The sequence below is a fragment of the Panthera uncia genome, chromosome C2, assembly GCF_023721935.1.
Source record: "Panthera uncia isolate 11264 chromosome C2, Puncia_PCG_1.0, whole genome shotgun sequence".
Lineage (NCBI taxonomy): Eukaryota > Metazoa > Chordata > Mammalia > Carnivora > Felidae > Panthera > Panthera uncia.
This window is the reverse complement of record NC_064810.1, coordinates 153864623-153892464: the sequence shown is the minus strand read 5'-3', so window position 1 is coordinate 153892464 and position 27842 is coordinate 153864623. Positions and strand designations below refer to the sequence as shown.

The 27842-nt window shown below is 38.3% G+C and overlaps 1 protein-coding gene and 1 long non-coding RNA gene across 8 annotated transcripts in view; one reads left to right on the top strand and one right to left on the bottom strand.

Annotated features, from left to right (window-relative positions):
- Window positions 1-25604, bottom strand: part of LOC125921468 (uncharacterized) — a 79930-nt gene extending 54326 nt beyond the window's left edge. For 2 of the 3 annotated variants that reach the window (XR_007457437.1, XR_007457436.1), the window contains exons 1-2: window positions 25183-25604; window positions 18536-18599 (exon numbers count right to left, since the gene is read on the bottom strand). This is a non-coding gene — a long non-coding RNA (uncharacterized LOC125921468). Of the gene's footprint in view, window positions 1-13392; window positions 13451-18535; window positions 18600-25182 lie in introns of all 3 variants that reach the window. The other variant, XR_007457438.1, reaches the window with a different exon arrangement.
- The window catches only part of CLASP2 (cytoplasmic linker associated protein 2), a 180103-nt gene that overhangs the window by 37380 nt on the left and 114881 nt on the right, over window positions 1-27842 (top strand). For 4 of the 5 annotated variants that reach the window (XM_049629088.1, XM_049629086.1, XM_049629087.1 and 1 more), the window contains exon 8: window positions 19186-19332. In XM_049629088.1, the coding sequence (XP_049485045.1) occupies window positions 19186-19332 (147 nt within the window). Of the gene's footprint in view, window positions 1-419; window positions 2025-19185; window positions 19333-27842 lie in introns of those variants that run through there. The other variant, XM_049629089.1, reaches the window with a different exon arrangement.

The following is a 27842-nucleotide window of genomic DNA, read 5'->3' as shown; positions in this document are numbered from 1 at the left end:
CAGGAAACATGACACGAGGGCCTTGTTGTAAGCTTCGGAGGGGTTTTGATAGACCCCTGGGAGGAGGAAGCATTTTCGGCTGGAGAGAGACGTGGGGAGTCGGGAGTGAAATGATCTAACCCTACCTTGCATTTATTTACTGTTTGAAGAAATAGTCTTGTTCATTTTTTCTCCTTAGTCTGCCTCTTCTCCCTTATGCATGTCTCGGTGTACAGTTTTACATTTCATGCTTTTGTCTCTGGTTTCTTTCAGAATTGCCGTATCTGTACTCTTTTTCTTTTATGTTAATTTTTGAGAGAGACAGAGAGAGCAGGTGAGGGACAGAGGATCTGAAGCAGGCTCTGTGCTCACAGCAGAGAGCCTGACGGGGGGCTCTAACTCACAAACTGGGAGATCATGACCTGAGCTGAGGTTGGACACTGACTGAGCCACCCAAGCGCCCCTCTGTACTCTTGATTTCAGTTTTGGTTGAATTCTTTGACTTGGTTTTCAAGAGAATTAGTTCAGCACACTCAAATCACAAAGTAAAATTATGTCATCAGAGATTTGAGCATATCATTTAGTTTAGGAAGGCCAGAAATGCACATTTTTTTTGTCTGGAGGGTTCTTCAAGTCTGACTTTAATTCTCATGTTACAAAGTAAGTTAGGCAGAATCCCTGAGTACAGTGGAATTCCCTCTGCTGTTATAAGGAAACTGAGTTTACCATTAATCAGATCAAGGCTGGAAGGAGGCAACACCAGCCCTGGAGGAAGGAAAAGGGTGAGGGTTGCAGGCTCCCTGTGATTATGGCTGGGCCTGTTGTTGTCATGGAGCTTTCTAGACTGTCTCCTACGCTGAGATGTAAACACCAACAGTGTTGGTGGCTGTGACTGCAAGTCTGTTTCTCCTTCACTGTGAAAGAACTGTGCATAATTCTGATCTGTCTCATGTGTGCAGGACCTAATGAAGTCTTGGGGTGAAATCACTGTAAAATATTTCCCAGCTTCTCTATTTGAAACAGTTGCTAGGAAAAGAATTGCTCTAGGAGGCTGGCAGTAAAACAAAGCATAGAAATCCGGCTTTGGAATTACCTTGATACTTGGCAATAGGGTAACTTTGAAGTCTGGTTTTTTCTGGGTTTGTAACAGAGCCTTTAGTGAAAAGCAAAGAAGCCCTTTTCTTAGATTGATTTTAAAATGTGTCTGTTTGTGACCACGAGCCCCGGGGCCTTCCCGGAGCTTGACAATGTGCTGATGGTTGTGCAGCTTGGATGGAGGGCGCTCCGAGTCCCGCAGCTGCGCACTGGCTAGGTTCTGGCTCCACCAGAAGCAAGCTTTGTTCCGTGGGGCTCTGCTGTCCGCACACAGAGCGGCCTTTGATGGGCTGCCTTTGACGTGATTTGTTTACGGCAGCCAGAAATGCTTCCCGCATAATGAGAGCAGTTAATCATGGAAACTGGGCTATTCCTGTTTGTGCACTTGCAGCAGTGTCTGTTGTAAACATTAAAAGGTAACGACAAAAGGATGAAGACCTTTTTAAAAGGCACAAATCAGTTAATCCGTCAGATCATGTGATTGCTACTGATTACATGGATATCTTTAGAGAAGCAGAAAATGATTGCTGAACACATGCCTTGTGTTTTGATGATTGCATTAAAAGTCCCCCAGCGGGATGGCGTTTATTGGCTCCCAGAGCTGTTCTTGCATTAAATTCCAGGCAGCCGGGACAGGGAGAAGCATCGTCACCTGTAGGTAACCGCATGTGTGCAGTTAGGGGATAATCTTGATCCCGCTCCGCCGGGTTCCACCAAAGAGGCCAGGGTTTCCGCAAGACCCCAGACTTTTATTTTGAAGTGGAGTAGCAGCTGTTGGCGATCGCGGTGCAGAGCTGCGGCTCGGCCTGGGTCACACAGTGCTCGCTCTGGGTGTCTGCGGCTGCAGGCCGAGCCAGTGGCGCAGGCACCGAGCTGCGTTTGTTTGCTGTGCCGTCCGACCCCTTGGTTCCAAAAGGCTCCCGGGACCCTCCGAATGGCTATGGGAGATGGTGAGTAAGGTCTCTTCTCCTCTTACGCTTGCGTTCTGCACTTCCTTTGAAAGTGACGGTCATTTGCTGTGTGAGAAATACATTTCTCCCCCGAAGAACGAAGGACACTTGCGTGTGTGTGTGTGTGTGTGCAGTCGTGTGTGCATATGTGCACATGTGTGCTTACTTGCGTGTAGCATTCCTTTCTACTTGATACGTCCGGACAGGATCTAGCAGATGTGACAATTTACCTTGCAGCCCAAGCGAGCTCTCGGGCTCTGGTGGTGGATGTGAAGGGATATCGGAAGGAACACGGAACATATGCAAAACCTTTGAAGAGAGAACACGGCCCTTTGAAGAATGACAGGTTTGGGCAGGGAGCTTTGGTGAGCGAGCCCGTCCTCTCTCCTGCTGGAGATGACAAGGAGAATTCTGTGCTGATAAAGTATTTAAAGAAGCAAAATGGCTTGCCATAGACACTGTTTTAATTACCGTGCTTGTGATTTGTCAGTGTCCCTAGTAAATCGCTCTCTGGAAAATACTTAGTTTTTTACAGGTCCTGTGTAGGGTATAATTTGATTAAAAATTGATTTTCCCAGTGTTTTATTATAGTAAGATTAATTTTGAAAATATTTCTGTAGTGCTTTATAGTGTTCCAAAGCACTTTGATATATATACTTAGTATACATTAACTCCTCAGGTACAGAGCCAAATGAGGTGTCCAGAGTATCTTAGTATTTCCATTTCACAGATTGGGAAACTGAGGCTTGCTGACGTGTTAAGTTCCACATCTAGGGATGGAGAGCGAACCAGAACCGAATCTAGAACCTCAAGTTGTGTTTGGTATTGTCCTTCACAACACTTCGTACTTGACGGTGTTTCTGTTTGTTTGTTTTTTCCATTATTAAAGCTTTTGTTAAGATGCTTAGAGGTATACCTCATAGTCTCATCCGTACCAGAGATGTGTATGAAGGGGAATTTGAAGTTCCTCCAAAATATTGTGTATGTTTTCCACTGGGTTCTTAAGGAAGACTGGTCTGTATTCAGAAGTTTTAACTCTAACAGTTTTATGCTTCCTTATGACAGTATAATGACTCAGACTGTCAGGAGTTGGTCCCCTTGGGGCCCCGATGTGGGGCTCGAGCCCACGATGAGAAATGGGATGCAAACGTACCAAAATGATGATGTAGGTACATCATCATCAGTCTTTTGAACCGCTATGTACATGTTGATGGAAATACAATAGTAGATCTTGTGTTGATATTGCAATGGTTTATGCCAAGAATTTACGTAACTGGTTTATATGTCCTTGTAGAAATAAATAATTTTAACTGTGAAGTTTTAAGGCGAAATCCATCAAAATTGATACATTAGTTTCTCATATAACTAAGGACATTGCATGTTTATATATTTATTTATATTTTAAACCTTAATTTACAGGCAACTCTAAATGTTGCATTTGATTTGGGCCATATTCAGATTTTATTTCCTTTTTTTTTTTTCTTTCTTAAACATAGATTCCTTGGCTATTTACTTAATTTTTCTTTTTTCAAGCAATACATAAATACATTCAGACTATTTAGGAATAGTCTGAATTTTTAAAAATCGAAGTAACAGCCTCTTATAAAGCTCGGAGGGTAACTTTCCTGCGCCTCTGGTCTTCAAAACGGAAATACTTTTATTGTATTTTATTAATATAGTAATACACCTTTATTTGGAAATAGGAAGTCTAGGGGGGTGCCTGCCTTGCTCAGGGTCTTGATCTTGGTGTCGTGAATCTTGAGTGCCACATTGGGCGTAGAGTTTACTTTAAAAGTTTTTAAATTTATTTTAAAAATTAAAATAAAGGGGCACGTGGGTGGCTCAGTCAGTTAAGTGTCTGACCCTTAATTTCGGCTCGGGTCAGGATCTCACGGTTCGGTTCGTGAGTTCAAGGCGGGTCCACCCCCCACCCCCCCCATTGGGCTCTGCACTAATAGCTTGGGATCCTCTCTCCCTCTCTCTTTGCCCCTCTCCAGCTTGTGTTTGTGCGCTTGCATTCTCTCTCTCTCTCTCTCTCTCAATATAAACTTAAAAACATAAATCAAAATGGGAAATCTAAACAGTATGTAACAGGTTATCTAGGGATCTGTAGTTCTTAACAGTTCTGCGTTTACTCCTCTGTATGTTAGTCTTTTTCACATATAGTGTGCTTGTACCATACGGGTACCACGTGAACATGAATAGCAAATGGTTTATGCTCTTCCTGACCTGGGTTTCTCATTCTTCATTTTAAGTAACGGCAATATCTTCTTTTCAAAATTCAGGCAACACAGATAAAGGCAGATTCCCCTCAGAACCACCTCAAGCCTAGGCGTAGAAGGAGGTGAACCATTAGTATGGTGTTTGTCTTCGCATACCTTTTACTGTGCCTCACCTGCATACTAAGAAGCAAAATGAATGGTTTTGTTTGGACTCTGTCCACGTAAACGATACTATTCTGAAAGGATTTTCGCCGTTTGCGGTGTCTACTCAGTGTGACATAGGGTTTTGTGTTCTTTTTAATGTCCTCGTGTAAACTGTCTTGTTTGTTTGAACTGTTGCATGATATTGCGTAGTATGGATGAATCCTGACCATTTTTTCTTTTAAAGAACTTTAGGTTGTTTGATCATATATAATTTCTCTAAATGATTCTGAAGCAGCTTTCTATAAATCATATGTATGTATACATACACACACACATATGTTTCTTAAAATACTATAGAGCAGAATTTCTGGACCTAGGTTTGTATTCATTTCAAATTGTGTTAGTTACAGCTATAATATCCTCCAAAAGAGGCTTTACTACTTACATTCTCACCATCAGTGCTTGCTGTCCTACATTCTTTTCAGTTCTTGCTGTTACTATTTTTTTTTAATTTTTTAATGTTTATTTTATTTTTGAGAGAGCGAGTGAGCATGAGTGGGGGAGGGGCAGAAAGAGAGGGAGACACAGAACCTGAAGCAGGCTGCACAGAGCCCGATGTGGGGCTTGAGCCCACGAACGGCGAGGTCATGACTTGAGCTGAAGTCAGACGCTTAGCCCATCAGCCACCCAGGCGCCCCTCGCTATTGTTACTATTTTTAAAATTTGCCTATCAAATGGATGAAAAATATCTCATCCTTTTAAAAGCATCTCTGCTGTCTAATAAGGTTGATCAAGATGTTTGGTTATTTGTATTTCCTCTTCTATGGATTGCATTCTGGCATCCTTCGCCAACTTTTTGGTTATTCTACTTTGTTGTTTTTGATAGTTCTTTCCATATTCTGGTTATCAATCTGTTGTCTATTAAATATATGTTACATAAGCCTAACTTCAAGGCCATATGAAAGATTTTATTGGCAGTTTTACTAACAGGCAAACTAAGATTTTCGAAATACTATAATGGCTATCAAGCAAAGAGCTGTTGAGGGTGGCTCTTACGTGCCTTTCTGTTTAGTTTTCTTTATCCTAATCCAGGAATATAAAACCAAGTAGTCAGATGATTGTGAAGTAACTCCGGGCAGTCAAACCACATAGAGTTAAAAACCTGTAGGATTATTATGTGGCACTGGGCCCTGCAATCTGCCTCAAAAGCTCATGAGAGGAATTTGGCCTTTTGTTGTTATGCTGCAGAATGGCTGGAAAGAAATAAGGTTTTGTTGCAAACGGACTGTTTCTACACTTAACAACATTTCAACACAGTCTATTCTGCCAAACATGAATCTTTTAAAAAACCATATACAAGTAATGATACAACCTTGACTTTACTAGAGGTAAGCCTTCTGGACCACTCCAAACTGACGTATCAGTACTGATTTCGTGGGTAGGGAACAATAGCAAGAACCAGTGCTGGATAGATCAGGCCTCTCCTGTACCTTTGAATATTCTGTGCTAGAATTGGGTAATACAAATCACTGAAAGAAAGCAACCCTTTAACTCACTGGCAAAAGGGCCACACTTGTTTTCTAGGAGCAGTGATAACGGGGAAAACAAAGAGTCAGTAGGGAGAAGAAGTAAGTTACAAGGGATGAAAGATTGGACATTCGGCAAGATAGGCAGTAGCACTGGGTACGAAGATCGAAAATCTTAGCCTTCTTGAAACAGACTCCATTCACCCGTCTGGGTGCAAGGGCTTGGGCCCCAGTAGCAACATATCCTCCAGCATGATGTTGCTGATGAACCCGAATCTTCAAGAAAAGGCTTACATCTTTTTTTTTTTTTTTGTGCATGTAGAATGTATAGTTGATGTTCTCGACAGCTAATATGACCAACTGAAGTGCCCATGGAAATTTACCCAACGTGGTTTTTATAACGGGTATAAATAAACCTTAATTTGAGCCTCATTTATTGTATACTTGATATTATGATTATCATGAAATATGTTGTTTTCAATTTTATTAATAACGAGTGATGGTTTAAATTGTGTTTGCCCCTTCATTGAACTATCAAAGGTCTTAAAGTTTCTATGGGCTTCTTTAAAGAAAAGGGTGTAAGACTTCAAGTAGGCTTTTTAACTAGTGAGTTAATGCCTACCTAGAAATTCTAAGAGACTTTATCAAATTTCGTTTCTTTCCAACTTTATATAAGATGGACTTTATTTTTTATAAATAAAATTGTTAACAATTTAAAATGAACTGTGCTGCTGAAAACATAGCATCATTATGTGAATATTAAAATTTGGCTGTTTTATTTTGAAGCACTTGGAGTTTTAATTTCTAGTCATTTTACTGAAAGTTTCTGTTTTCGTTTAAATTGAGTATATTTTAAATGTTTACTATTTGATTATTTTTACTTCTGAACACTTGTCATTTTCTTTAACTATGAGAAATCTTCTATTATTTTCTTTTGGTAAGTTTCTCCCCTTCATTAGCTTTAGTCTCTCCTTATGGAATTGTTAACCCATCAGATATATGTTGAACCTCCTGTGTTGATTCACTGTCCTTTATTTTGTCTCCTCTATTAAGTTTTATGGCTTTCTCTTTTACTTTGTATTCTAGGAGTTCTCCTTGACTTTCTCATCTAATCCTTCTATTAAATTTTAATTTTAACAAATAAAAGTTAATATGGCTAAACCTTTTCCCCTTTTCTGGTGGTTCTATTTTTACAGGTGTGTGTGTGTGTGTGTGTGTGTGTGTGTGTGTGTGCATGCACACGCGCACATGTGCACATAGGCACACACACGTGCGTGTATAAACATGCACACTTATATATAAAATATTGAGCTTTCTGAGTTGGGCGTGGGAAGAGCTAAATGATGAAATCATTTCATAGATTTTCAGTGCTTCCTTGCAAATCATTCCTGTATTTGCTGACTTAGAGATTGTCACTCCTGTCATTCTACAAGGTGGGTCAGATGAGTTCTCATTGCTGTCTCAGTCTGCTTCTGAGAATTATGAGTTGCAGCTTTACTGTGGTTTTATTCTTCAAAAACTTTCTATCTTTTAATTTTCATTTTATAAGAATTTGTTGCTCTCTTTCGGGTGCTGATTTCACATACTTTGCCCTGCCTCATTTTCTGTGGTCTTATGATGGTGCTTATAATTTTATTAGGGTTCCATCACAGGCTTTTAAACAAGAGAGCAAAGTGATTCAAATTACCATAGTTCTTTTAAGGAAGTATTTCAAACATGCCTAAAAATAGAGAACGTTGTGCCAAACCTTCATTGCCGCCTACTATCCTGCTTCAAGAAATTATCAATACATAACCAATCTTTATTCATCTGTATCCCTCCTATCATCCCCTGGCCTTACCTCTCATGCTGGCCTGGGGTATGTGTGTGGACACGCACGCATGTGCGCGCGCACACACACACACACACACACACACACAGTAACGTGTCTTTTTAAAAGACAATTAGAGTACTTTAGAAAAGACAGGTTTTGGGGCGCCTGGGTGGCGCAGTCGGTTGGGCGTCCGACTTCAGCCAGGTCACGATCTCGCGGTCCGTGAGTTCGAGCCCCGCGTCAGGCTCTGGGCTGATGGCTCAGAGCCTGGAGCCTGTTTCGGATTCTGTGTCTCCCTCTCTCTCTGCCCCTCCCCCATTCATGCTCTGTCTCTCTCTGTCACAAAAATAAATAAACGTTGAAAAAAAAAAAATTTAAAAAAAAAAAAAAGAAAAGAAAAGACAGGTTTTGTTTGTTACCAGGAAATATTTCATTGACAACCAGTTTTCACATCTAAAAAGTTAACCCTTAGTGTCAAATATTCAGTGTTCAGACTTTACTCAGTTGCTTCCTAAATATCTTTTTACAGTTTGAATATGGATTCAAACAAGGTTCACCATTGTAATTGGTTGATATATCACTTAAGGCTCTGTTCATCTACAGCAGTTGTCTCACTTTTTCTTCTCTTGCCACTTTTTTGTTGAACAAGAAAACATCTATCAGGTAAAGTTTTCCCATCTGCCAGATTTTGACGATTACATTGCCGTGTTGGTTTTATGTTACGGTTTTTTAAGGTTTTTATGGCCCCTTTATTTCCTAAAAATTGAAAATTCTGCTAATGGTTTGATCAGAATCAGGTCTAATTTTTTTGTTTGTTTTTTTGTGGGGGGTTGACACATCTCGGGGGCGGCGGGGACACGAGTGAGTGGCAGAGAGAGAGAGAGAATCCCATGAAGGGCAGAGAGGGAAAGAGGGGGGGAGAGAGAGAGAGAGAGAGAGAGAGCGAGTGAGCGAGCGTGAGAGCATGGTTCACCCTATTTGGGTTGGACTTACCTGATGCAGGGCTGGAGCTCACCCAATGCAGGGCTCAAGCTCATGAACCACAGGTGAGATCATAACCTGGGCCGAAGTCAGATGCTTAACTGACTGAGCCACCCAGGTGCCACTGGACACATATTTTTATAGATGGTATTGTGTATTTTGTCAGAAGCTATCCAGTGCCTGATTGTCTTTTTGTGTGTGTGATATTAATATACAACAGTGGGTTTAGGTGTTATCAGCCTGATCCATTCTTAAAAAGTTCCCCACCAGCCTTTCACTTAACAGTTTCAGCAGCCACTGGTCCCAATTACATTTTTAGATGATCCCATTGTTTACTTTGGGGTTTGGAAAATTAAGAATGGAATCAGGCAAACCAGTTAAGAAGTTGTTGCAGCAGTATAGGCAGAGATGATACTGGTCTGGTCTTAGATTAGGAGGGGCAGCAGAAATAAAGAGAAATAGGTGAATTTGAGATATAACTTGGAGTTATGTACAAGAACTGTTGATAAAGGAAGGCAGAGAACTCGGAATGGGGCTCCTATATTGTGAGCTTGAGCAGCTAAGTAGATGGTGATTTCATTTACTGGGATAGAAGTAGACTTCAGGACAACAGGTTTGGAGATGGTGTTGGTGTTAAGGTATATATGTCAAGTTAGAGAAGCCTTTGAGATATCCGTGGGGGAGGTGTTTAGTAGGGCAGCTGAATATCTACCTCTGGTATTCAGAGACGGTATAGGCTAGAGACAAATAGCTCAGGGTTGTCATCATATGGAAGGTGTTTTAAACTATTGAGAATGGATGAAGGACATTTAGAAAGTGTGTAATCTGGAGAGAAGGAAGATACTCAACATTTAGTGATTGGATAAAGGAGGAAGAGACTGAGCCAGCGGGACCTGTGAGGTCAGAGGAAAGCCAAGGAAAGTATTCTATTGTAAAAGCACAATGAGGGGGCACCTGGGTGGCTCGGTCGGTTGAGCGACCGACTGCGGCTCAGGTCATGATCTCCCAGCTTGTGGGTTCGAGCCCCACGTTGGGCCCTGTGCTGACACCTCAGCCTGGAGCCTGCTTCAGATTCTGGGCTCCTTCTCTCTCTCTGCCCCATCCCCGCTCACGCTTTGTCTCACTCTGTTTCTCAAAAATAAATAAATGTAAAAAATAAATTTAACAAAAGCACAACGGGGAATGCAAATGATCCCACGTGTTTGAGTTTGAGGACCCTGTAGTACCATCTTCTAGTGATGATTGTTTCCTAATCTCAGTTACTGATTTAGCTGTTCGATATGACCATGGTCATTGTTAGACAGGTAAGAGGGTGAGACTATTCAGGAATCCAGAGTCTTCCTGCTCATTGTTTTAATTAGAATAAGGAAGGATATAGCTTCAAGAGAAAAGAGGAACTTTGGTATAAGAAACCAATATGAAACACTGTATTTGTGCATGAAAATGGTGGCATTGTGGGTTTTTTCTGAACTGGTTGGTTTACTGAAGAAAAGCCACACAAAGTGAATTTTTTTAAAGGATATACGGTATACAATTTTGGCTTGATCTTCTGTTTGTCATGTAAGGATGGAGCAGTTTTTTATCCTTTAAATGAATTCAGAGGCAGAAATTTCAGGTGTTGGAATACATGCACCCATAAAAGTGAAGTGGAAAGTTTGAATAGCCATTTGAATACATGGCTTTCCTTAGAAGGGAAAAAGAAAAAAAAGGAAGGAATCTGATAATGGTAATATAAGTTTACAATTTCTTATCTGAAACGTTGGGGACCAGCTATGTTTTGGAATTCTGCATATGTCAGATTTTAGAAAAGCAACGATCATAAACCATTATATCACACAAAAACTCCAGCTGTGTTCTGGGCTGTACCTCGTAGTCAAGCATGTTAATGTTTTTGCAGTTAAGTATATGCAAATTCACAATGAGTAAAATAAAGACAAGAAAACAGCTTCATGTCAGTTCACATGTTGTGCCATAAACTGAGTTCAAATCAGCTTAGATTTTGCTACCAAATGAATTTAAAAAGAAAAAACAATTTAAAGAAGAGTTAATAACCTATTCTTCTCCAACTATTCCAAAAAAATAGAAGAGGAAGGAAAGCTTCCAAATCTGTTCTAAGAGGCCAGCATTACCCTGATACTAAAACCCAGATAAGGACCTACAAAAAAAGAGAACTACAGGCCGACATCTCTGATTAACATAGATGCAAAAATCCTCAACAAAATGTTAGCAAATCGGATTCAGCAGTAAATTAAAAATCATTCACATGATCAAGTGGGATTTATTCCTGGGATGTAAGAGTAGTTCAGTATTCACAAATCAGTCAATGTGTACATCACATCAACAAGAAAGAGGTCAAAAACCATATGATCCTTTCAATAGGCACAGAAAAAGCATTTGACAAAGTACAACATCCATTTCTCATAAAACTCTCGACAAAGCAGGTTTAGAAGGAACATACCTCAATATAATAAAGGGCATATACGAAAAACTCACCCCTAACATCGTATTCAGTGGTGAAAAACAGAGCTTTCCCCCAAAACTCTGGAACAAGACAAGGATGTCCACTCTCACCACTTTTAGTCAACATAGTACTGGCAGTCCAAGAAAAAGAGGTAAAAGGCATGCAGACTGGTAAGGAAAAAGTCAACTTTCACTGTTTGCAGATGACATCATATTATATAGAGAAAACCTGAAAGACTCCATAACACTGCTAAAACTGATAAGTGAATTCAGTAAGGTCACAGGATACAAAATCAATGTACAGAAATCCGTTGCATTTGCATACATTACAAATGAAGCAGCAAGAAAAGAAATTAAGAAAACAATCCCATTTACAGTTGCACCAAAAATAATAAAGTATCTAGGAATAAACTAAGACAAAAGGCCTGTACGGCGAAAACTATGGAACAGTGATGAAAGAAAGTGAAGACGGCACAAATGGAAAGATAGTCCATGCTCGTGGATTGGAAGAACAGATACTAAAACATGTACACTACCCAAAGCCATGTACACATTTAATGCAATCCCTATCAAAATACCAATTGCATTTTTCACAGAAGGTGAACAAACCATCCTAAAATTGGTATGGAACCACAAAAAACCCTTAATAGCTAAAGCAGTCTTGGAAAAGAAGACCAGAACTTGAGGTATCACAGTCTCAGATTTTAAGATCTACTACAAAGCTGTAGTGATATAAACTGTGGCACTGGTACAGAAATAGACACGTAAATGAGTGGAACAGAATGGAGAGCCCACCGACTCTTGATTTCGGCTCAGGTCATGATCTCACTCACAGTCATGAGAATTGAGCCCTGCATTGGGCTCTGCACTGGGCATGGAACATGCTTAAGATTCTTTCCCTCTCCATCTGCCCCTCCCCTGCGCTCGTGCTCTCTGTCTCAGTCTCCGTCTCTCTCTCGAAAAAAAAAACAAAAAACAAAACCAGAAGTCCATGATTATATAGTCCGTTAATTTTTGATGAAGGAGGCAAGTAAATGCAGTGGGAAAAAGACCATCTCCTCAACAAATGATGTTGGGATAACTAGACAGCTACATGCAAAAGAATGAAACTGGACCGCTTTCATATACCATGCACAAAAATAAACTCAAATGGAATAAGGACCTAAGTGTGAGACCTGAAACCATAAAAATCCTAGAAAAGCACAGGCAGTAATTTCTCTGACATTGGCCATAGCAGCTTTTTTCTCAGTATGTTTCCTAAGGCAAGGAAAACAAAAGCAAAAATAAACTATTGGGACTACACCAAAATGAGGTTTCTGCAGAGCTAAGGAAACCGCTAAAGCTAAAAGACAACCTACAGAATGGGAGAATATATTTGCAAAAGACATATCCGATAAAGGATTAGTATCTGAAGTATGTAAAGAACTAATACAACTCATCACCAAAAAAACACAAATAATTTAATTAAAAATGGGCAGAAGACGTGAGCAGACATTTCTCCAAAGAAAATACCCAAATGGCCAACAGATACATGAAAAGATGCTCAGATGCTCAACCTCCTCATCAGGAAAATGGAAATCAAAACCACAATGAAATATCTCCTCATACCTGTCAAAATGGTTAAAATCAAAAACACAAGAAACAACAGGTATTGGCAAGGAAGTGGAGAAAAAGAAGCCATCTTGCACTGTTGATTGGAATGCAAGCTGGTGCAGCCACTGTGGAAAACAGTATTTTTGGTTTCTTGAAAAAATGAAAAATAGATCCAGTAATTCCACTACTGGGTATTTACCCAAAGAAGATGAAAACACTAATTCAAAAAGATACACGCACCCTTATGTTTATAGCAGCGTTATTTATAATAGCCAGATTATGGAAGCAGCCAAGTGTCCAATGACAGATAAATGGATAAAGAAGATGTGGGTATGTGTGTGTGTGTATAAACACGCATACATAACGAGTATTACTCAGCCATAAGGAAGAATGTACTCTTGCCGTTTGCAACAGCATGGATGGATCTGGAGAGTATAGTGCTAAGTGACATGAGTCAGAGAAAGACCAATGCCATGTGATTTCAGTGCTGTGAGGAATTTAAGAAACAGGAACAAAGAAAAAACAGAGACAGACCGAGAAATAGACTCTTAAGTATGGAGAACAAACTGACGGTTACCAGAGGGGAAGAGGAGGATGAAATAGGTACAGGGTGTTAAAAGTACACTTACAGCGGTAAGCACTGAGTAATGTATAGGAGTGTCGGATCACGATGCTGTACTCCTGAAACTGATACAACGCTGTATGTTAACTACACTGGAATTAAAAAAAACAACACGCTAAAGCTGGACTTTTAGAACTTCCTGGCTTTCAGGCATTGCAGTTAAGGGATTGTGGGCCTGTAATCTCTCCGTGCTTGCTGAGAACAGTACCCTGGTGTTAGATGAAGGCAACAAAAGGTAGAGCCTTATTCTGCTTGGGCTGCTTTTTATTTCTGCCTACCTGTCCTCTCCCCCACCCTTCCTCCTCCTCACTTCCCTCCCCTTCTTCATTCTATTATCATCTCTTCTTCCTCCCCCATCTATTATCCCTATCTTTTTCTTCTACTCTTACCACTACTCTTTTTCTCTCATTTTCCATTTCAATCCTACACATACCCACTGCAACCTGCTACTTTATTAGTTTTTATCTTCTAGTACTTTTAAATTCTTCCTCTTGATGATGTTCGGCACTAAACTATACCAATGTCTTTTTGGAGTGAGAGCAAAGGTGTCAAAGTAATCATGCTTTCTGTAGTTGATCCTTTTTTATTTATTCAGTAAATATCAAAGCACCTACTATATGTAGCCCAGGTGATTTTTTCTTTTTGATTTATCTTCTAGTTCAGTTGAGCTGTGTCTAATCTGTCATGCCTGCCCACTGAGTTTAAATTTCAGTTATTGTATTTTTATTTCTAGAAGTTCTGTTTGGTTGCTTTTAAAAATCTGTCACTTTTTGAACTTCCTAAAAGATCCCTGAAATTATTTTCAAGCTTTTCTAATAAAGCTTTCAAGTATAGGCATTTTATGGTCTGTGCTTGATAATTTTAGGATTTTTAGTGGATCTGTTCCTATTGTCTATTTCTGCTTATTCTTGCTCACGGTGTCTTGTTTCCTGCCATGCCAAGTGACCTTTCGAAAATGATTTGTGCACATAATGCGAGGCCAGAGACTTTATTCCAGGAAAATTTTGCATTTGCCTTGGCTGTTGCTTGGGAGTAGGAGCACTCCCAATGTGAGCCAACTAAGTTTGAGGGCTGGAGAGTCTTGACGGTCTAAGCGATTCACCTTAATGAAGTACTCCATTTGATTTGCTTCTCTATTGCTCTCCTTTGAGAGTCATTGGAACAGAATAAAAGACTGTAAGAAGATAAGGGCTTACTTACCATTCACTTTAACCTTGAGAGTATAGTCATTTGGTAAACCAGCTTTTGATGGGAAGAGTCTCCTATTAGAGTCTGTATCTTTTTTATGTGGATTTTCAAATTCTATTTCCTTTGCCCCCAAGGCTTCAAAATAGAAATTCATATGTACTGGTTTTGTCCTTTATTTCTTATGATTTTGTCAGATACTTAGTTGTTAACAAGATTTTTTTCTCAAATATCTGTTCAGTGTTTATAGTTGTTTGCCTTCGGGATTGTGTTTCAATAACCTGGAGACTGAAGGTCTTCCTACTATGAGAAGGGTCATTCTAAGCATCGTTCCACATTTGGAGTTATAGCAGTGGACAAAATGGACAACTTCTTATTCTAATAATAACACATTTCAGTGGGGGAGTCAGATAATAAAATATATAGATGGTAAGTGCTAAGGAGAGAAAATAGGAAGGTAGGGATAGATTGGTAGTGTCGGGATGTTGGCAAGTTTATAATTTTAGGATCCGAGAAGAGCTCATTGAGAAAGCGATAGAAGAATAAAGACCTGAAGGAGGTGAGTAGACAGGGTGGCTCTGCAGGGAAGAGCGTTCGAGGCGGAGGGAACCAGTGCAGAGGCCTTCCTATGAGTCTTGGCAAGGAGACCGGTGGGGCTGGTTTGGAGAAGAAGCTGGAGGGCAGTGAGTAGGATCACATTGGAGAGAAGCACGTAGTATCTAATAAGATCTCCCAGGTTTTGGAGCACTGGTACTGATAGACCTTCTTATGGAGACCCAAGAGGGTTTCGAGCAGTGAGGTGGTATGATTTTGTTCAGTTCAGGACATTATGTTGAGAATAAGCTCTGAAAGGGCAGAGGTGTGGAGTAGGAGTGATGGAGTTATGGCATAAACAGGACGACATTTCTGCCCACTTCCAGTCCAACTTCTAGTTCACTCTTAAAAGCGTCTATTGTTTTTGGAGGTGATAAGTGCTAGGAAGAACCAGAACTGGTTTGGTCTGAATATTTACAGTCAAGAAGATATTTTTAAGCGTAGAATATTTATAATTTCCATATAAATTACAAGACATTTTTACTTTGGGGACTTGTGATGATGGATTCATTTCATGAATTCTTTTAGCTTACAGTCAAGAAAAGGTATAACATTTTTGGAAGTGGTAAAAAAAAAAAAATTCCCCTCTGTAGATACGTCCTTTTTTGCTTTATGTATTTGAAGCTATGTTACTGGGTCCATAAAAATTTAGAGTCCTGATTTTTTTTTTCCCTTTTGGATTGATCCCTTTATCCTTACTAAAAGTCTCTACCTCTAGTAATGCTTCTTCAAACTGCCTTGTTTGAAATTAGAGTAGCTGTATCAACTTTCTGTTGATTGGTATTTGCCATAGTCTGTCATTTTACCTTTAACTTTTATGTGGCTTTGTAAAGTATATCTTGTACAGGCAACCTATTTTTAAAAGTGCAGTATTGTTCATTTATTTTTAAGGTAGTTCCTGATATATTTGGTTTCGTTTTTGCCACTTTATCTTTTTTTTCTATTTCATCCACTTGTTTTAATCTTCTTTTAATCTCCTTTCCTGCTTCTTTTCAATTATTTAGATTCTTGAATTTTTCTTGTATTAGTTTATCTATGTATACATTTACTCTTATTCTAGTGGTTACCCTAGCAGGGATCGGCAAATTCACTTGCAGGCCACATCCAGCCATCCTCCTGTTGTACATAAAATTTTACTGAAACGCAGCCACACCTATGTGTTTACATATCATGTATCACTGCTTTGGCACCACAATAGCGTAAGTATTGTGTAGCCGCACAGAGAGATTCATGTATGGCTTACAAAGCCTAAAATATTTACCATGTAACCCTTTATAGAAAAAGTTTGCCAACTCCTGGTTCTTAAACTTGACCATGCATCATAGTCACTGGGAGGGCCCCATCTCCAGAGTTTCTGATTCATTAGATTTCAGTTGGGGCCAGAGAATTTGCATTTTTAAGAAATTGCCAGGTGATGCTCAGCTGCCGGTCTGTACCACTGTCCTAGAGGTTATAATGTGCATCTTTGACTTATTCAGTAAAAAATAAATGTGTATACTGCTCCCACAACAATGCTTAAAAGCCCAAAGCCTCTTTAACTTTATTTGCTTACCTCTTAAGAGCGCTATTTCATAATCATCTCAAGCTGATAACAACTCAAAAGTCCATCAGCAGTAGAATGGATATTACTAAATTGTGGTGTGTTTATACCCTAGAAAACTATAAGCAATGAAAATGAATCTCCCAAATAGTATATTGAGTGAAAAGAAGCTAGCTTCTCGTATGATTCCTTTTAGAGAAGGCTCAAGAATGGGTAGAGCTGACAATGTGGCTATGAGTCAAGACTAGCGTTGGTAGGTGGTCATGACTTCGGGGAGGTGAGTGAGGGTGTGTAAAGGATACTGATAATGATCTCCTGGTCTGGAGGCTGGTTACACTGCACGTCTGTTTTGTGAAGATTCATCGAACTGCAGACTTACAATTTATATACTTTTGTCTACCTTATTTTTGATTAAAAAAAGTTAAAATTTAGGGACGCCTGGGTGGCTCAGTTGGTTGAGTGTCTGACTTCGGCTCAGGTCATGATCTCATGGCTCGTGAGTTCGAGCCCCACGTTGGGCTCTGTGCTGACAGCTCAGAACCTGGAACCTGCTTCGGATTCTGTGTCCCTCTCTCTCTCTCTGCCCCTCCCTCGCTCATGCTCTGTCTCTCTTTCTCTCTCTCAAGAATAAATAAGACATTAAAAAAAATTTTTTTTTAAGTTAAAATTTAATTTCCCAATAGTTTGAGAAAATTAAGAGTTAAAATTTTTTTAAGTGGCAAGAGACATTTACTCTCTTCGATTCTTGTGTGTGTAGGAACAGAACACTGTTTCCATGGGAACTTCTGGCTACTCAGTGTCTTAGTACCTATCTTTCTATACATCTGTGTGTCTCCTCTGTCTCTCTTGGCTACGTTTTCTTTTACATGGTGGTGGTAAAATAAAGTTTTTTGAGGATCATATTAGTGTTTTTTACAGAGCAGTCAATATAGAGCACAGGTTTTAACTTATCCAGACTGGCTCTCTAATAGTGTTATGCTAAAAAAGAAAAAAATATATCTATCTTTTAACTTGAAGATAGTATTTTCAGTTTAGTTTTTTCTTACAAATTATGCTATTAAAAAAAAAACTTGATGGAATGAAATGTGGCTTCATATTGGTTTGTCTATTTGATTTTCTTTTTTCCAGATAAATTCAACAGTCTTACCACTTGTCTGGTGTATTTTCTTTAAAATATATTTAATAGTTGAAGTATCCCTCTGTAGTAATGATTTCATTCTAGTTGATTTGGGTATTTGCATAGGTGAGGGGAACAAGTTGAAAGGAAAAGATTCTGACACATTATTGATCCGAAGCCTGTGGTAAATCTGCTGTTCTGCCTCGCCCATCTTGTTTGTCGTGGTTGGTTTGTGCAGGGTCCTAGAGAAGACCGTCTTCGCAGACAAGTAAAATGCATACAGCTTGTGATTTTGGAGGGGGGTGGGGGGAGGCGCGGTTCATATTATACAAGGAGATGATACTATTGTGGTCATTAATGAATATTCTAAAAGGAGCTTTGGGGAGAATATTTTAGAATCATTTATGAAAACAGATTGTTCAGTTTGGTTTCTGTGGCCTAAATAAATAGCAAAATTGTGAGATCAGAGAGTTAATTATGCACAGAAATGAGCACTGTGATATTCCATGTTTTACTGATGCAATAATAAGCACCCCAGCAGAATGAATATTGCATAAAACCTTATGTTATATTTGTATAAATTTTCTTATGAATTGAATAGGAGAAAAGAAATTTAGGTTTAGAAACCTTTGTGTTGAAAGCCTTTGAAATTTAGGTAAAGAATGAGGATTACAGCTGCATAGATAATTTTTTAAATATATGGAGAATTTTTACCTTTCATCTGGCAGTAGCTGCCATAAGATGATGTCACCTTGTAGCTGATTGGCTGTTACAGCACCTAGGGCAGGGAAGAGAAAGAAAAATGCCGGCACAAACCTCAGTGGTGGTTCTGTGGTTGTTTCTGTCTATTTTTGATAGAATCTTTGCTTAGTACCAGATCTACTGTATTTGGCCATGTGAACCATTGGGAGCATCCTAGGGTGAGGGAAATTCAGCGCTTTCAGAGGAATGAGGCGACTGATTTGCAAACGGATCTGTGATTGTAAGTTGCAAAATCCGGGTGTAAGGAATAAGGCAGGGTGTGCTGGAAGAGATACTATGGGAGGAGCTGGCAGAAAATGCTTACATGAGTAGCAGAAAAATGAAAAATGCTTTTCACGATCAGGGTTAATATATCTGGTTTGATGATTTGCCTTCATGTATAGGTAGGAAATGTGACAATATTGCAGTCGAGCTGTAAATAATACTGGGCTATTTCAGATAGTGTTGGCCAGTATATAAATGCTTATTCAAAGGAGCTTTATTTTGTATTCTCTCTTACAAAGTAATGATTTTATTTACAGCTTTATTTGATTTTTGAGTCTTGTGGGAAATGGAGCAGGGCGTAGTTCTCTTAAAATACATTTTTCTCATGCTTTGTGCAGATAAAAGCTTTGATGATGAGGAATCGGTGGATGGAAATAGGCCATCGGCAGCTGCCTCAGCCTTCAAGGTTCCTGCACCTAAAACATCCGGAAATCCTGTCAACAGCGCGAGGAAGCCTGCTTCAGCAGGTGGCCCTAAGGTTGGAGGTAATGTAAATCCATTTCCAGTCTGATGTGCATGCCGCACGCCCTTGATGTGGACACACATACTTAGAACTTGGGAGGAATATGTTTATTCATGACTGCAGCATGGTTGCAGGTCTGGGGCGTCTCTTGCAACACACAGAGGAACGTGCTGCCTTTTCCAAAACGTTTTTAAAATGGGATCTATTGCTGTTTCCTGTGAATTAGTGTATCTTGAGTGTATTCATTTTTCAGATGCCATTTTTCAAGGGAGACATTTAAGGGAATCTTTCGATTTGGGGTTTTTTGGTTTTGTTTTTAAGGAGAGAGCAGGTTTTTCAGATTTTGGCTCTTAATTTTCAGGTGCTATCGTTGTTAAAGAAATACTGATTTATGTAACGTTTCTATACGTTCATCTAGTAGTGAGTCTTGAATACTTCAGGGTTGAAAAAATGGTTGAAGATACTGGATGTTGAATCATTTGTCACAATAGGAAATGGGTGGTGGTCAAGTGAAATTGCCTCAAAAATGGTTTCTGGATTTGATAATAATAAATAGGAAAAAACAGCTTTTATGAAGTTACAAACACATAGTACATTCTTTGATCATATTAGAACTGCTTCTGTCATACTGTTTATCTTTTAAATTTTTTTATGGGTATTTTTTTCATATTCTAATAAGAAAGCCACGAGTACTTTTCAGGTGCTACTTTCTGCCAGGTCTTTTTGGTAGAATGAATCCTATTAGAATAAGTAAATATTTAATGCTAAAAGGACATTAGCTACTTTCTCCTTTTCTTTCGTGTGTGTGTGTGTGTGTGTGTGTGTGTGTGTATGTGTGTTATAATTTGAGAGAACAGATTGTGCCTTGTTTTTGATAACTGGTAGGAAAATCCTGATCTTCAGAATTTTGTTTTTCCCCTTTTTACCTATAGCTTTTTTATTAAAAGTATAGAGAAAGGAAAAATAAGCTGTATATTTTGACCAGGTCCTGTAAGTTGTGTTCTCTTGACCTTTCTATACAACTAAACATTAATTTCAAGTCATGTGATATTCTCAATGCAGAAAAAATACCATTAATATTTCATTTTAGCTGTCTTTAGTGTGCCATATAACTAGCAAGAAAGATGATATATACACACACTTATATATCTATATATAAACATATAACCTCTTTACATATACTCTTATGCATATAAATAAATAGGTAAATATTTTGAAATAGAAATGTCTTAATGATTTCTCTTGGTATTTTGGGTAATTTACACTTTAGTGTTTTAATTATTTTCTCTTTGTTATAGGAATATATTATCATCCAAATGTTAGTTATCATATCCTATTACATGACATTGTCTATTATGCATTCTTATCTCTGGTAAAAAGTATACGACAATTCTGTGATTTCTTTTGTAACATATGGCTACCTTGAATTACTTGCAAAGGGGATTTTTTTTGTCTTGATTTTTGAATTATAGATTTCTGATATATGATACAATAGTGATTTCAGGTCTTATTTAACTTAAAATGGATTAATACGTGAAATGCATGGTGATAATATTTAACATTTTTGTGAATCTAAGCCATTCATTGGTTTATGATTAACTCTGCTTTTCATGTTTTATTTTCCTTAGAGGAAAATTGAGATTGTAGTTTACCTACAAAAGCTTACTTAATTTTGATGTTAATTAAACTGATAAGATCAGAGTGTCTTGTTGTTGTTGTTTTTTAAGGAAACAGATTTCCTTTATGCCACATCACCTTCTCTGGTTTGTAGTCCTACCAGATACGAAAATGCTAGATAGCTTTTGTGATCATAGGCATTAATCACTCATACAGATTATATCATCCATCTAAGCAGTGGCTCTTTTGATAAAAATGAGGACGAGATCTTCATTCCTCCTTCCTTCCCCTCCTTGTCCTCTTTCTCATCCTCCTCCTTTTGGCAATTGCAGATTCATCCTGCAAATTTTTGTCTGTTGCTTTTGTTTGCCCCAGCTCATTTAGGTTCACTGCCTGTTTCTCTACCTAAGAAAAGAGCTACTAGCCAGAAGATACTGATACTGCTTCCGAAACTAATGCCCTTCTTGGCTCTCAGTCCTTTGAAAATTTAACTTTAGATTTTCTGTTCTTGGCAGAGGCTTATTGATTTTTAGATTAGTTATAGAAAGTTTTCGTAAGAGTTTAAGAACCTTTGCATTAGAGAGGACATTGGTCATATGGTTCAGTTTAGTGTTCAAGGGTAGCAGTCCCTTTCACAGTATTCCTGATAGGTGACTATTCAACATCTGATTAAAATAATGTATGCACATTGATTACAATTTGGAATAAAACCACCTACAATACCACTATATGTGAGGATAATCAATTGATATATTATGATGAACTTTCTTCTAATTACTTTCCAATAATTTACATATATATAAACTTACACACACACACATTTTCTTAGGAGGAGGACAGAATTGGCACCATTCGTGATGTCCTTTTGTATACCTTTTTTTTCTTACTAGTATTCTACGTGGAGCATTTTCTCATTATCCTAATTTATTAACTGAAAACTATTCATAGCTAAATAATATCTAGGTTGCTTTCAATATTTCCTGCCGTTATAAATAATTCCATTAGGCTTTTATGGGTATCTTTCAGCACATCTCTTGCAATCATTTCCTTGGAATAAATTTCTCAAGTTTACTGACTCAGAAGATAGAGGGATTTCTCCTTCCAGTGTGGCACAGTGTCCTCCAGAAAGGTTATCAGCCAAATTCAGTTCTGAATAAATGAATTCTATTTTACATTGCATTAAATTCTGCCTCCTTGTAACTTAAGCAGGGAAGATTAATTATTTGTCAACATGATACTTTGAAATACTTGAAGGTTGGGTTGTCCCTGTCTCTCTCTGTAAGTATTCTGCTTTCTAGACTATACACTTTCTTTCTCATAAGTTTATATGGAATAATGAGGATTCAGTCTAAGCATTTCGTTTGCTACTTCTAGGCATATAATATACTGATAGGTATGTTTAGTTCCTATTAAAGGAATATGGTAGCGGAGGGGTATATGTATTAGTTGAATAAACCCATCAAAGTCCACTGCGTTTAACAAATATTCTTTCAAGTAAGATTGCCAAGATAAGTGAATTTCTTTGGAGTCCTTACTGAATCTACTTTTGAAGTTTTGGAGTTTAAGTAACTTCTCAGAGATATATGTCAAGATTAAAGAGATGTGTACTATTTTTAGCAAAGTATCCTATCCAGTTAATTAAAGCCAATAGGACCTGTGTTTAATCTTTAGTGTGTGTTAGTTTTTCTCTGTCCTTTGGCTCAGGGTGCCAACCTGTTTTACTCACATTGTAATCGTGTGGCCTTTAAGTCAAGGAGAATCAAACAAAGGGTCATGGGTTGCTCCATACCAGTATATTATTGCTATAGAAACCCATATTATGTGAGTGTCAGCGTTACCTTTGTGCTTAGCTAATTAGATAAAAGGATAAAATGAATTCCTTTATGTATTATTTTTTTTTAATGATTTCCTCTAAATAGTCCTTTTCTGAATAACATTTATAACTTCATAATAGGGATTAAGGTAGGGGTGCTTGGGTGGCTCAGCCCGTTAAGGGTCGGTCCATCTTCGGCTTAGGTCGTGATCTCACAGTTCTTGAGTTCGAGTCCCACATTGGGCTCTGTGCTGACAGCTCAGAGCGTGGAGCCTGCTTCGAATTCTGTGTCTCCCTCTCTCTCTCTCTGCCCCTCCCCTGCTCATGTTCTGTCTCTTTCTCTCAAAAATAAAATAAACATTGGGGGCGCCTGGGTGGCTCAGTCGGTTAGGGGTCCGACTTCGGCTGAGGTCATGATCTCACGGTTCTTGAGTTCGAGTCCCACATTGGGCTCTGTGCTGACAGCTCAGAGCCTGGAGCCGGCTTCGGATTCTGGGTCTCCTTCTCTCCCTGCCCCTCTCCCACGAATGCTCTGCCTCTCTTTCTCTCAAAAATAAACAAACACAAAAATTAAATAAATAATAATAAACATTGAAAAAAATTTTTTAAATAGGGGTTAAGGTAAATATGTTTTCTTTTGGGTTCATGGTTTAGAATATACTGATGGAACCTGGTTTTTTAAAATATTTGTATCTCTAGAGTACTTTAGGTAATAATTTAAAAAAAAAAAAAAAGTTTTCGTGTTCTCACATATATTCTCTTGTTTAAACCTCAAACCCCGTAGAATTCCGTGCTTTATTATCCCAATTTTACTGATGAGTAAACTTAGGTTTGGAGAAGTTAAGTTGCATAGTGTCATGCATCTAATAAGTAGGCAAAGCACAGAAAGCACTTTGCTGTACAGCCACCCGCACTAATGTCACTGGGTAAATAAGAATTCTTCTAGATCCTTTAGATCTAAGATTATAATCTACAGGGATGGTCACTACCTTTCAGCATCCATAACTCAGTCATTTTAAAGCTCAACTAATATGATTCTCAGAAAAATAGAATATTTGGAAATAAGCAAACCTGAAATTTATTCTTTGTCAATAGAAATGCTTTTTAGTATTTTCTTGTTGAAATCACCCCGTACCAATTATTTTGGCTGTTATTCTTTTTAATATAGAGGTTGACTTAGATGATAATATAATTGTTATTGTTAATGATTAGTACCAGATTTTGAGGTTAGTCATTTGTTTTTGAGGCTTGTATGTAATCATTGAGACACATCATTGGCTAAATCTTTAGTTAGTTCTCAAAGTTCTGATGTTCTTTCTCACTTGCTCGTTCATTCAAGTGGACAGTATTTTCTCTCTACTCTTTTCATCTAATATCAAAGATTCCTTTGAAATGGTTTTAACTTTTAATTCATATAATTAGATAATTACCACCATTTCAGATTCAGAAGTACTTATCATTTTGATATTTTATATTTGCTTAACTTCATTTATGTCTGACCTGAAGTTTTATTAAGAAGATCCAAATGTCGATTTTCCATGCTGATCATTCCCATTTTTTCCCCTCATGCAAACAGTTAAGTTTTTTTTTCTTTTAAACAAATAAAGATCATGAGAATCGGTATATATTTAATAAATCTCACAGAATTGGATGTTTAATCTTGGAATTCAAATTTTTAACGGGTAAACCTCAATATCTTGCTATTGAACTTTATATGAAATCAAATAACTTTTCTGTTTGTGTGTTTTGTTTTGTTGTGTTTGTTTTCTTCTCTTCGCTTAATGCCAAGGGAAGGTACTGAAGCAGCGTGTTTTAGCCCTTAATCTTAAAGATTATCTGGCACAATTCAGGTGAAGAGACTGAGCCTCCTGAGAGTAAAATGATGTATCCAAGATAAGACAGTTACTAGCCTCTGCTTGGCCAGAGGCTTTTTCTTGGATCATCTCTGGTCATCTCCTATCCAGCACTGTGTGTGATGCATATTTCTTTTTTTTTTTTTTTTTTAACGTTTTTTAATTTTTTTAATTTATTTTTGAGACAGAGACAGAGCATGAGCAGAGGAGGGGCAGAGAGAAGGGGAGACACAGAATCCGAAGCGGGCTCCAGGCTCTGAGCTGTCAGCACAGAGCCCGACGCGGGGCTCGAACTCACAAGCCGTGAGATCATGACCGGGCGGAAGTCGGATGCTTAACCGACTGAGCCAGCCAGGCGCCCCATGATGCATATTTCTTATTTTTATCCCATATAGCAAGATACTGTTATTGACATTGGGAATTTAGTGATTGGCCTGTAGCCATCATTCCATGTTAAATTACAACAAAAACCGTATCACTGATGGATTTTTATTCATCGTAAGAAGCACTGGTGCTATCTGTCTCAGCTTTAGTTGTAAGATGAGTAGGATTCAAGTAATTCAACAAGTTTAGTTTCATAGCATCTTACCTCTCGAATCCTGTTGCTTTGCCGTAACCACTGTTGTTTGATATGTGTCCTTCTACTTCTTACTCCACGTTCGTTTATGTAGGTGCCCGGATTACATGTTATGTTCACCCACATTAAACACACTAGTTAGTAAACACTTTGCAACTTGACTTTTTTCACAAGACGTCCATCCTTCAGCATCAAGAATGGCAGCGATCACATCCTTTTAATAGCCATCTAGTATTCCACATGATTGGTGTACCATGATGTAATAAACTGTTTCTCTGCCAGGGTCATTCAGGTTGTCTGTAGCTTTATGGTGTCACCAAGAATGCGGATCTCCGTGTACTTCCTGTATTTGCACATTCTGTTGCTGATCTGTGGAATTGATTCCTCTGAAGGTTCAATTAAAGGTTGTATTTTTAATTTTAATAAAGACATTATTTTACCTTTTCCAGCTTTGAATGTAACAGCCTTATTAATTATTGTCATTTTGATAGGTAAAAAATGGTGTTTCTTTTTTTTTTCTTTTTAATTTGCATTTTTCCATTCACCTATCCATCTGGCCAGCAGCTGGCAGATGTTTACGGAAAGCTTTTTAGCATGCTGCTACTTTTGTGATCTCCAGAAAACAGTCGGTGAACAAAAACAAAGACCCTGCTGCCTTCCTGGAGTTTTTATTCTATTGAGGTTCAGAATATTTACATCTATTAATGAAATTAGCGTATCCTCTTCTGTGAATTACATGTTGTTATTTGCCCATTTTTTATTGGGCTTTTTTTCTTCTCATCCGTTTGTTATAATTTTTAAAATATTAGGCCTCTTAGTCTTTTGTTAAAAATCATAAATATTTCATCCGTATCTCCTCTGTCCATGGCATTTTTACATCAAAACTTAAAAAAATTTGGGGGCGCCTGGGTGGCTTAGTTGGTTAAACGTCTGACTTTGACTCAAGTCGTGATCTCGTGGTTTGTGAGTTCGAGCCCTGCGTCGGGCTCTGTGGTGACAGCTTAGAGCCTGGAGCCTGCTTTGGATTCTGTGTCTCATTTGCCCTCTGCCCCTCCCCCACTTGTGTTCTGTCTCTCTCAGTCTCTCAAAAATAAATAAATGTAAAAAAAAAAAAATTGTAAAAAGTTTGTAAAAAAACTTAAAAACTTTTTGTTGTAGTAGGTAATATATGTGTTATTTTCTTTTTGACTTCCAAATTTCCTAACCTGAATAAAAAGGACTATTATCCAGTCCCAAGGCTATGCAAATGTTTTATTCCAATTTATTCTAACACATTAATCAGGGGCGCCTGGGTGGCTCAGTCGGTTGAGCCTCCGACTTTGGCTCAGGTCATGATCTCATGGTTTGTGGGTTTGAGCCCCATTGGGCTCAGACAGCTCAGAGCCTGGAGACTGTGTTACATTCCATGTCTCCATCTCTGCCCCTCCCTGGCTTGCATGTGCTCTCTCTCAAAAATAAATAGATAAACTTAAAAAAAAAATTATTATTTTACACACTTAATTTTATCAGTATATCTTGAATTTATTTTTGTATACAATGACAATTTATCTATTTTAATTTATGTTCTTAGGCATGGCCAATTAATGTCTGTGCATTTAAAGAAAACATTCTTTACTTCATTGAATGAGTGCTATTGCATATATTTCAGTTAGTTTCTATAGTTTCTTTTTTCCTGATCTATAGCTTTTATAGTGAGTGGTTCCTCAAACTTTTTATTAAGAAAAATTTTGAGCATATATAGCAAAGTTGACATGCAGCAAACGCCCATCACCTAGATTGAATAACTAGTGTTTGCCATATTTGACTCTATATAAACCTATTCCCACACATATTCTTTTTTTTTTTAGTCTCAACAGTTGGAAACATTGTAGTGTCCAAGTTGTAGACGTTATGACATTCCAGCCATAAATATTAAATATGCTCTTCCTAAGACTTACGGGTATGCTACAGTTGTTATATGTATAATATCATTATCATATGCAAGAAGATTCTATAATGTGTATAGAACAGTCACCTTACCAATTTTTATACCCGTAACATTGATATAACTTGAAGAGTCTAGGCCAGTTGTCTTAGATTGTCTGGGTTTGTTCTAGATTTGTCTGATTTCTTTTTGATGTTATTTAACTTGTTTCTTCTCGCCATTTTAGTTTTTGTAAATTGTTAAATTATATACTCCCCTCCTTTTAAGCACTTCCATTCTGTATTCAAATTGTCCCAAGTATCCTAAGAATATTTTTTTATATCAAATATATAAATTCTATGGGCCCAGGAAGAATTTTCAGTTTCTTCATTCAAGAATGCCCTCGTTATAATGAGATGCGGTGTCTTCACTAAATGATACCTGGGGGGCTTTCTATTTCTAATTCTGTGATGGCATCTCATTTCAGTAGAGCCTGTATCTTCCCTTTCTTCCTTTCCTTTATCCACAAGCTTCGAAGGGATCCCTCTCCTTTTTGAGTGCTACTTACCTGGGAGTCCTGGGGGGAATCTTAGCTGAGGTCTGTTCTACCACCACCAGGACCCTCATCCTCCATAGAGTGTCCTCTGATTTTTCTCTCCAGTGAGGACTCTCAAGTCCAGTCCAAGGCTGGCCTTGGATGTTTGTTTTTCCCCATTTACTTGTAAATCAAAGTTTGAAGTGTTATTAGTCTTCTCTGAGCTGTATTATA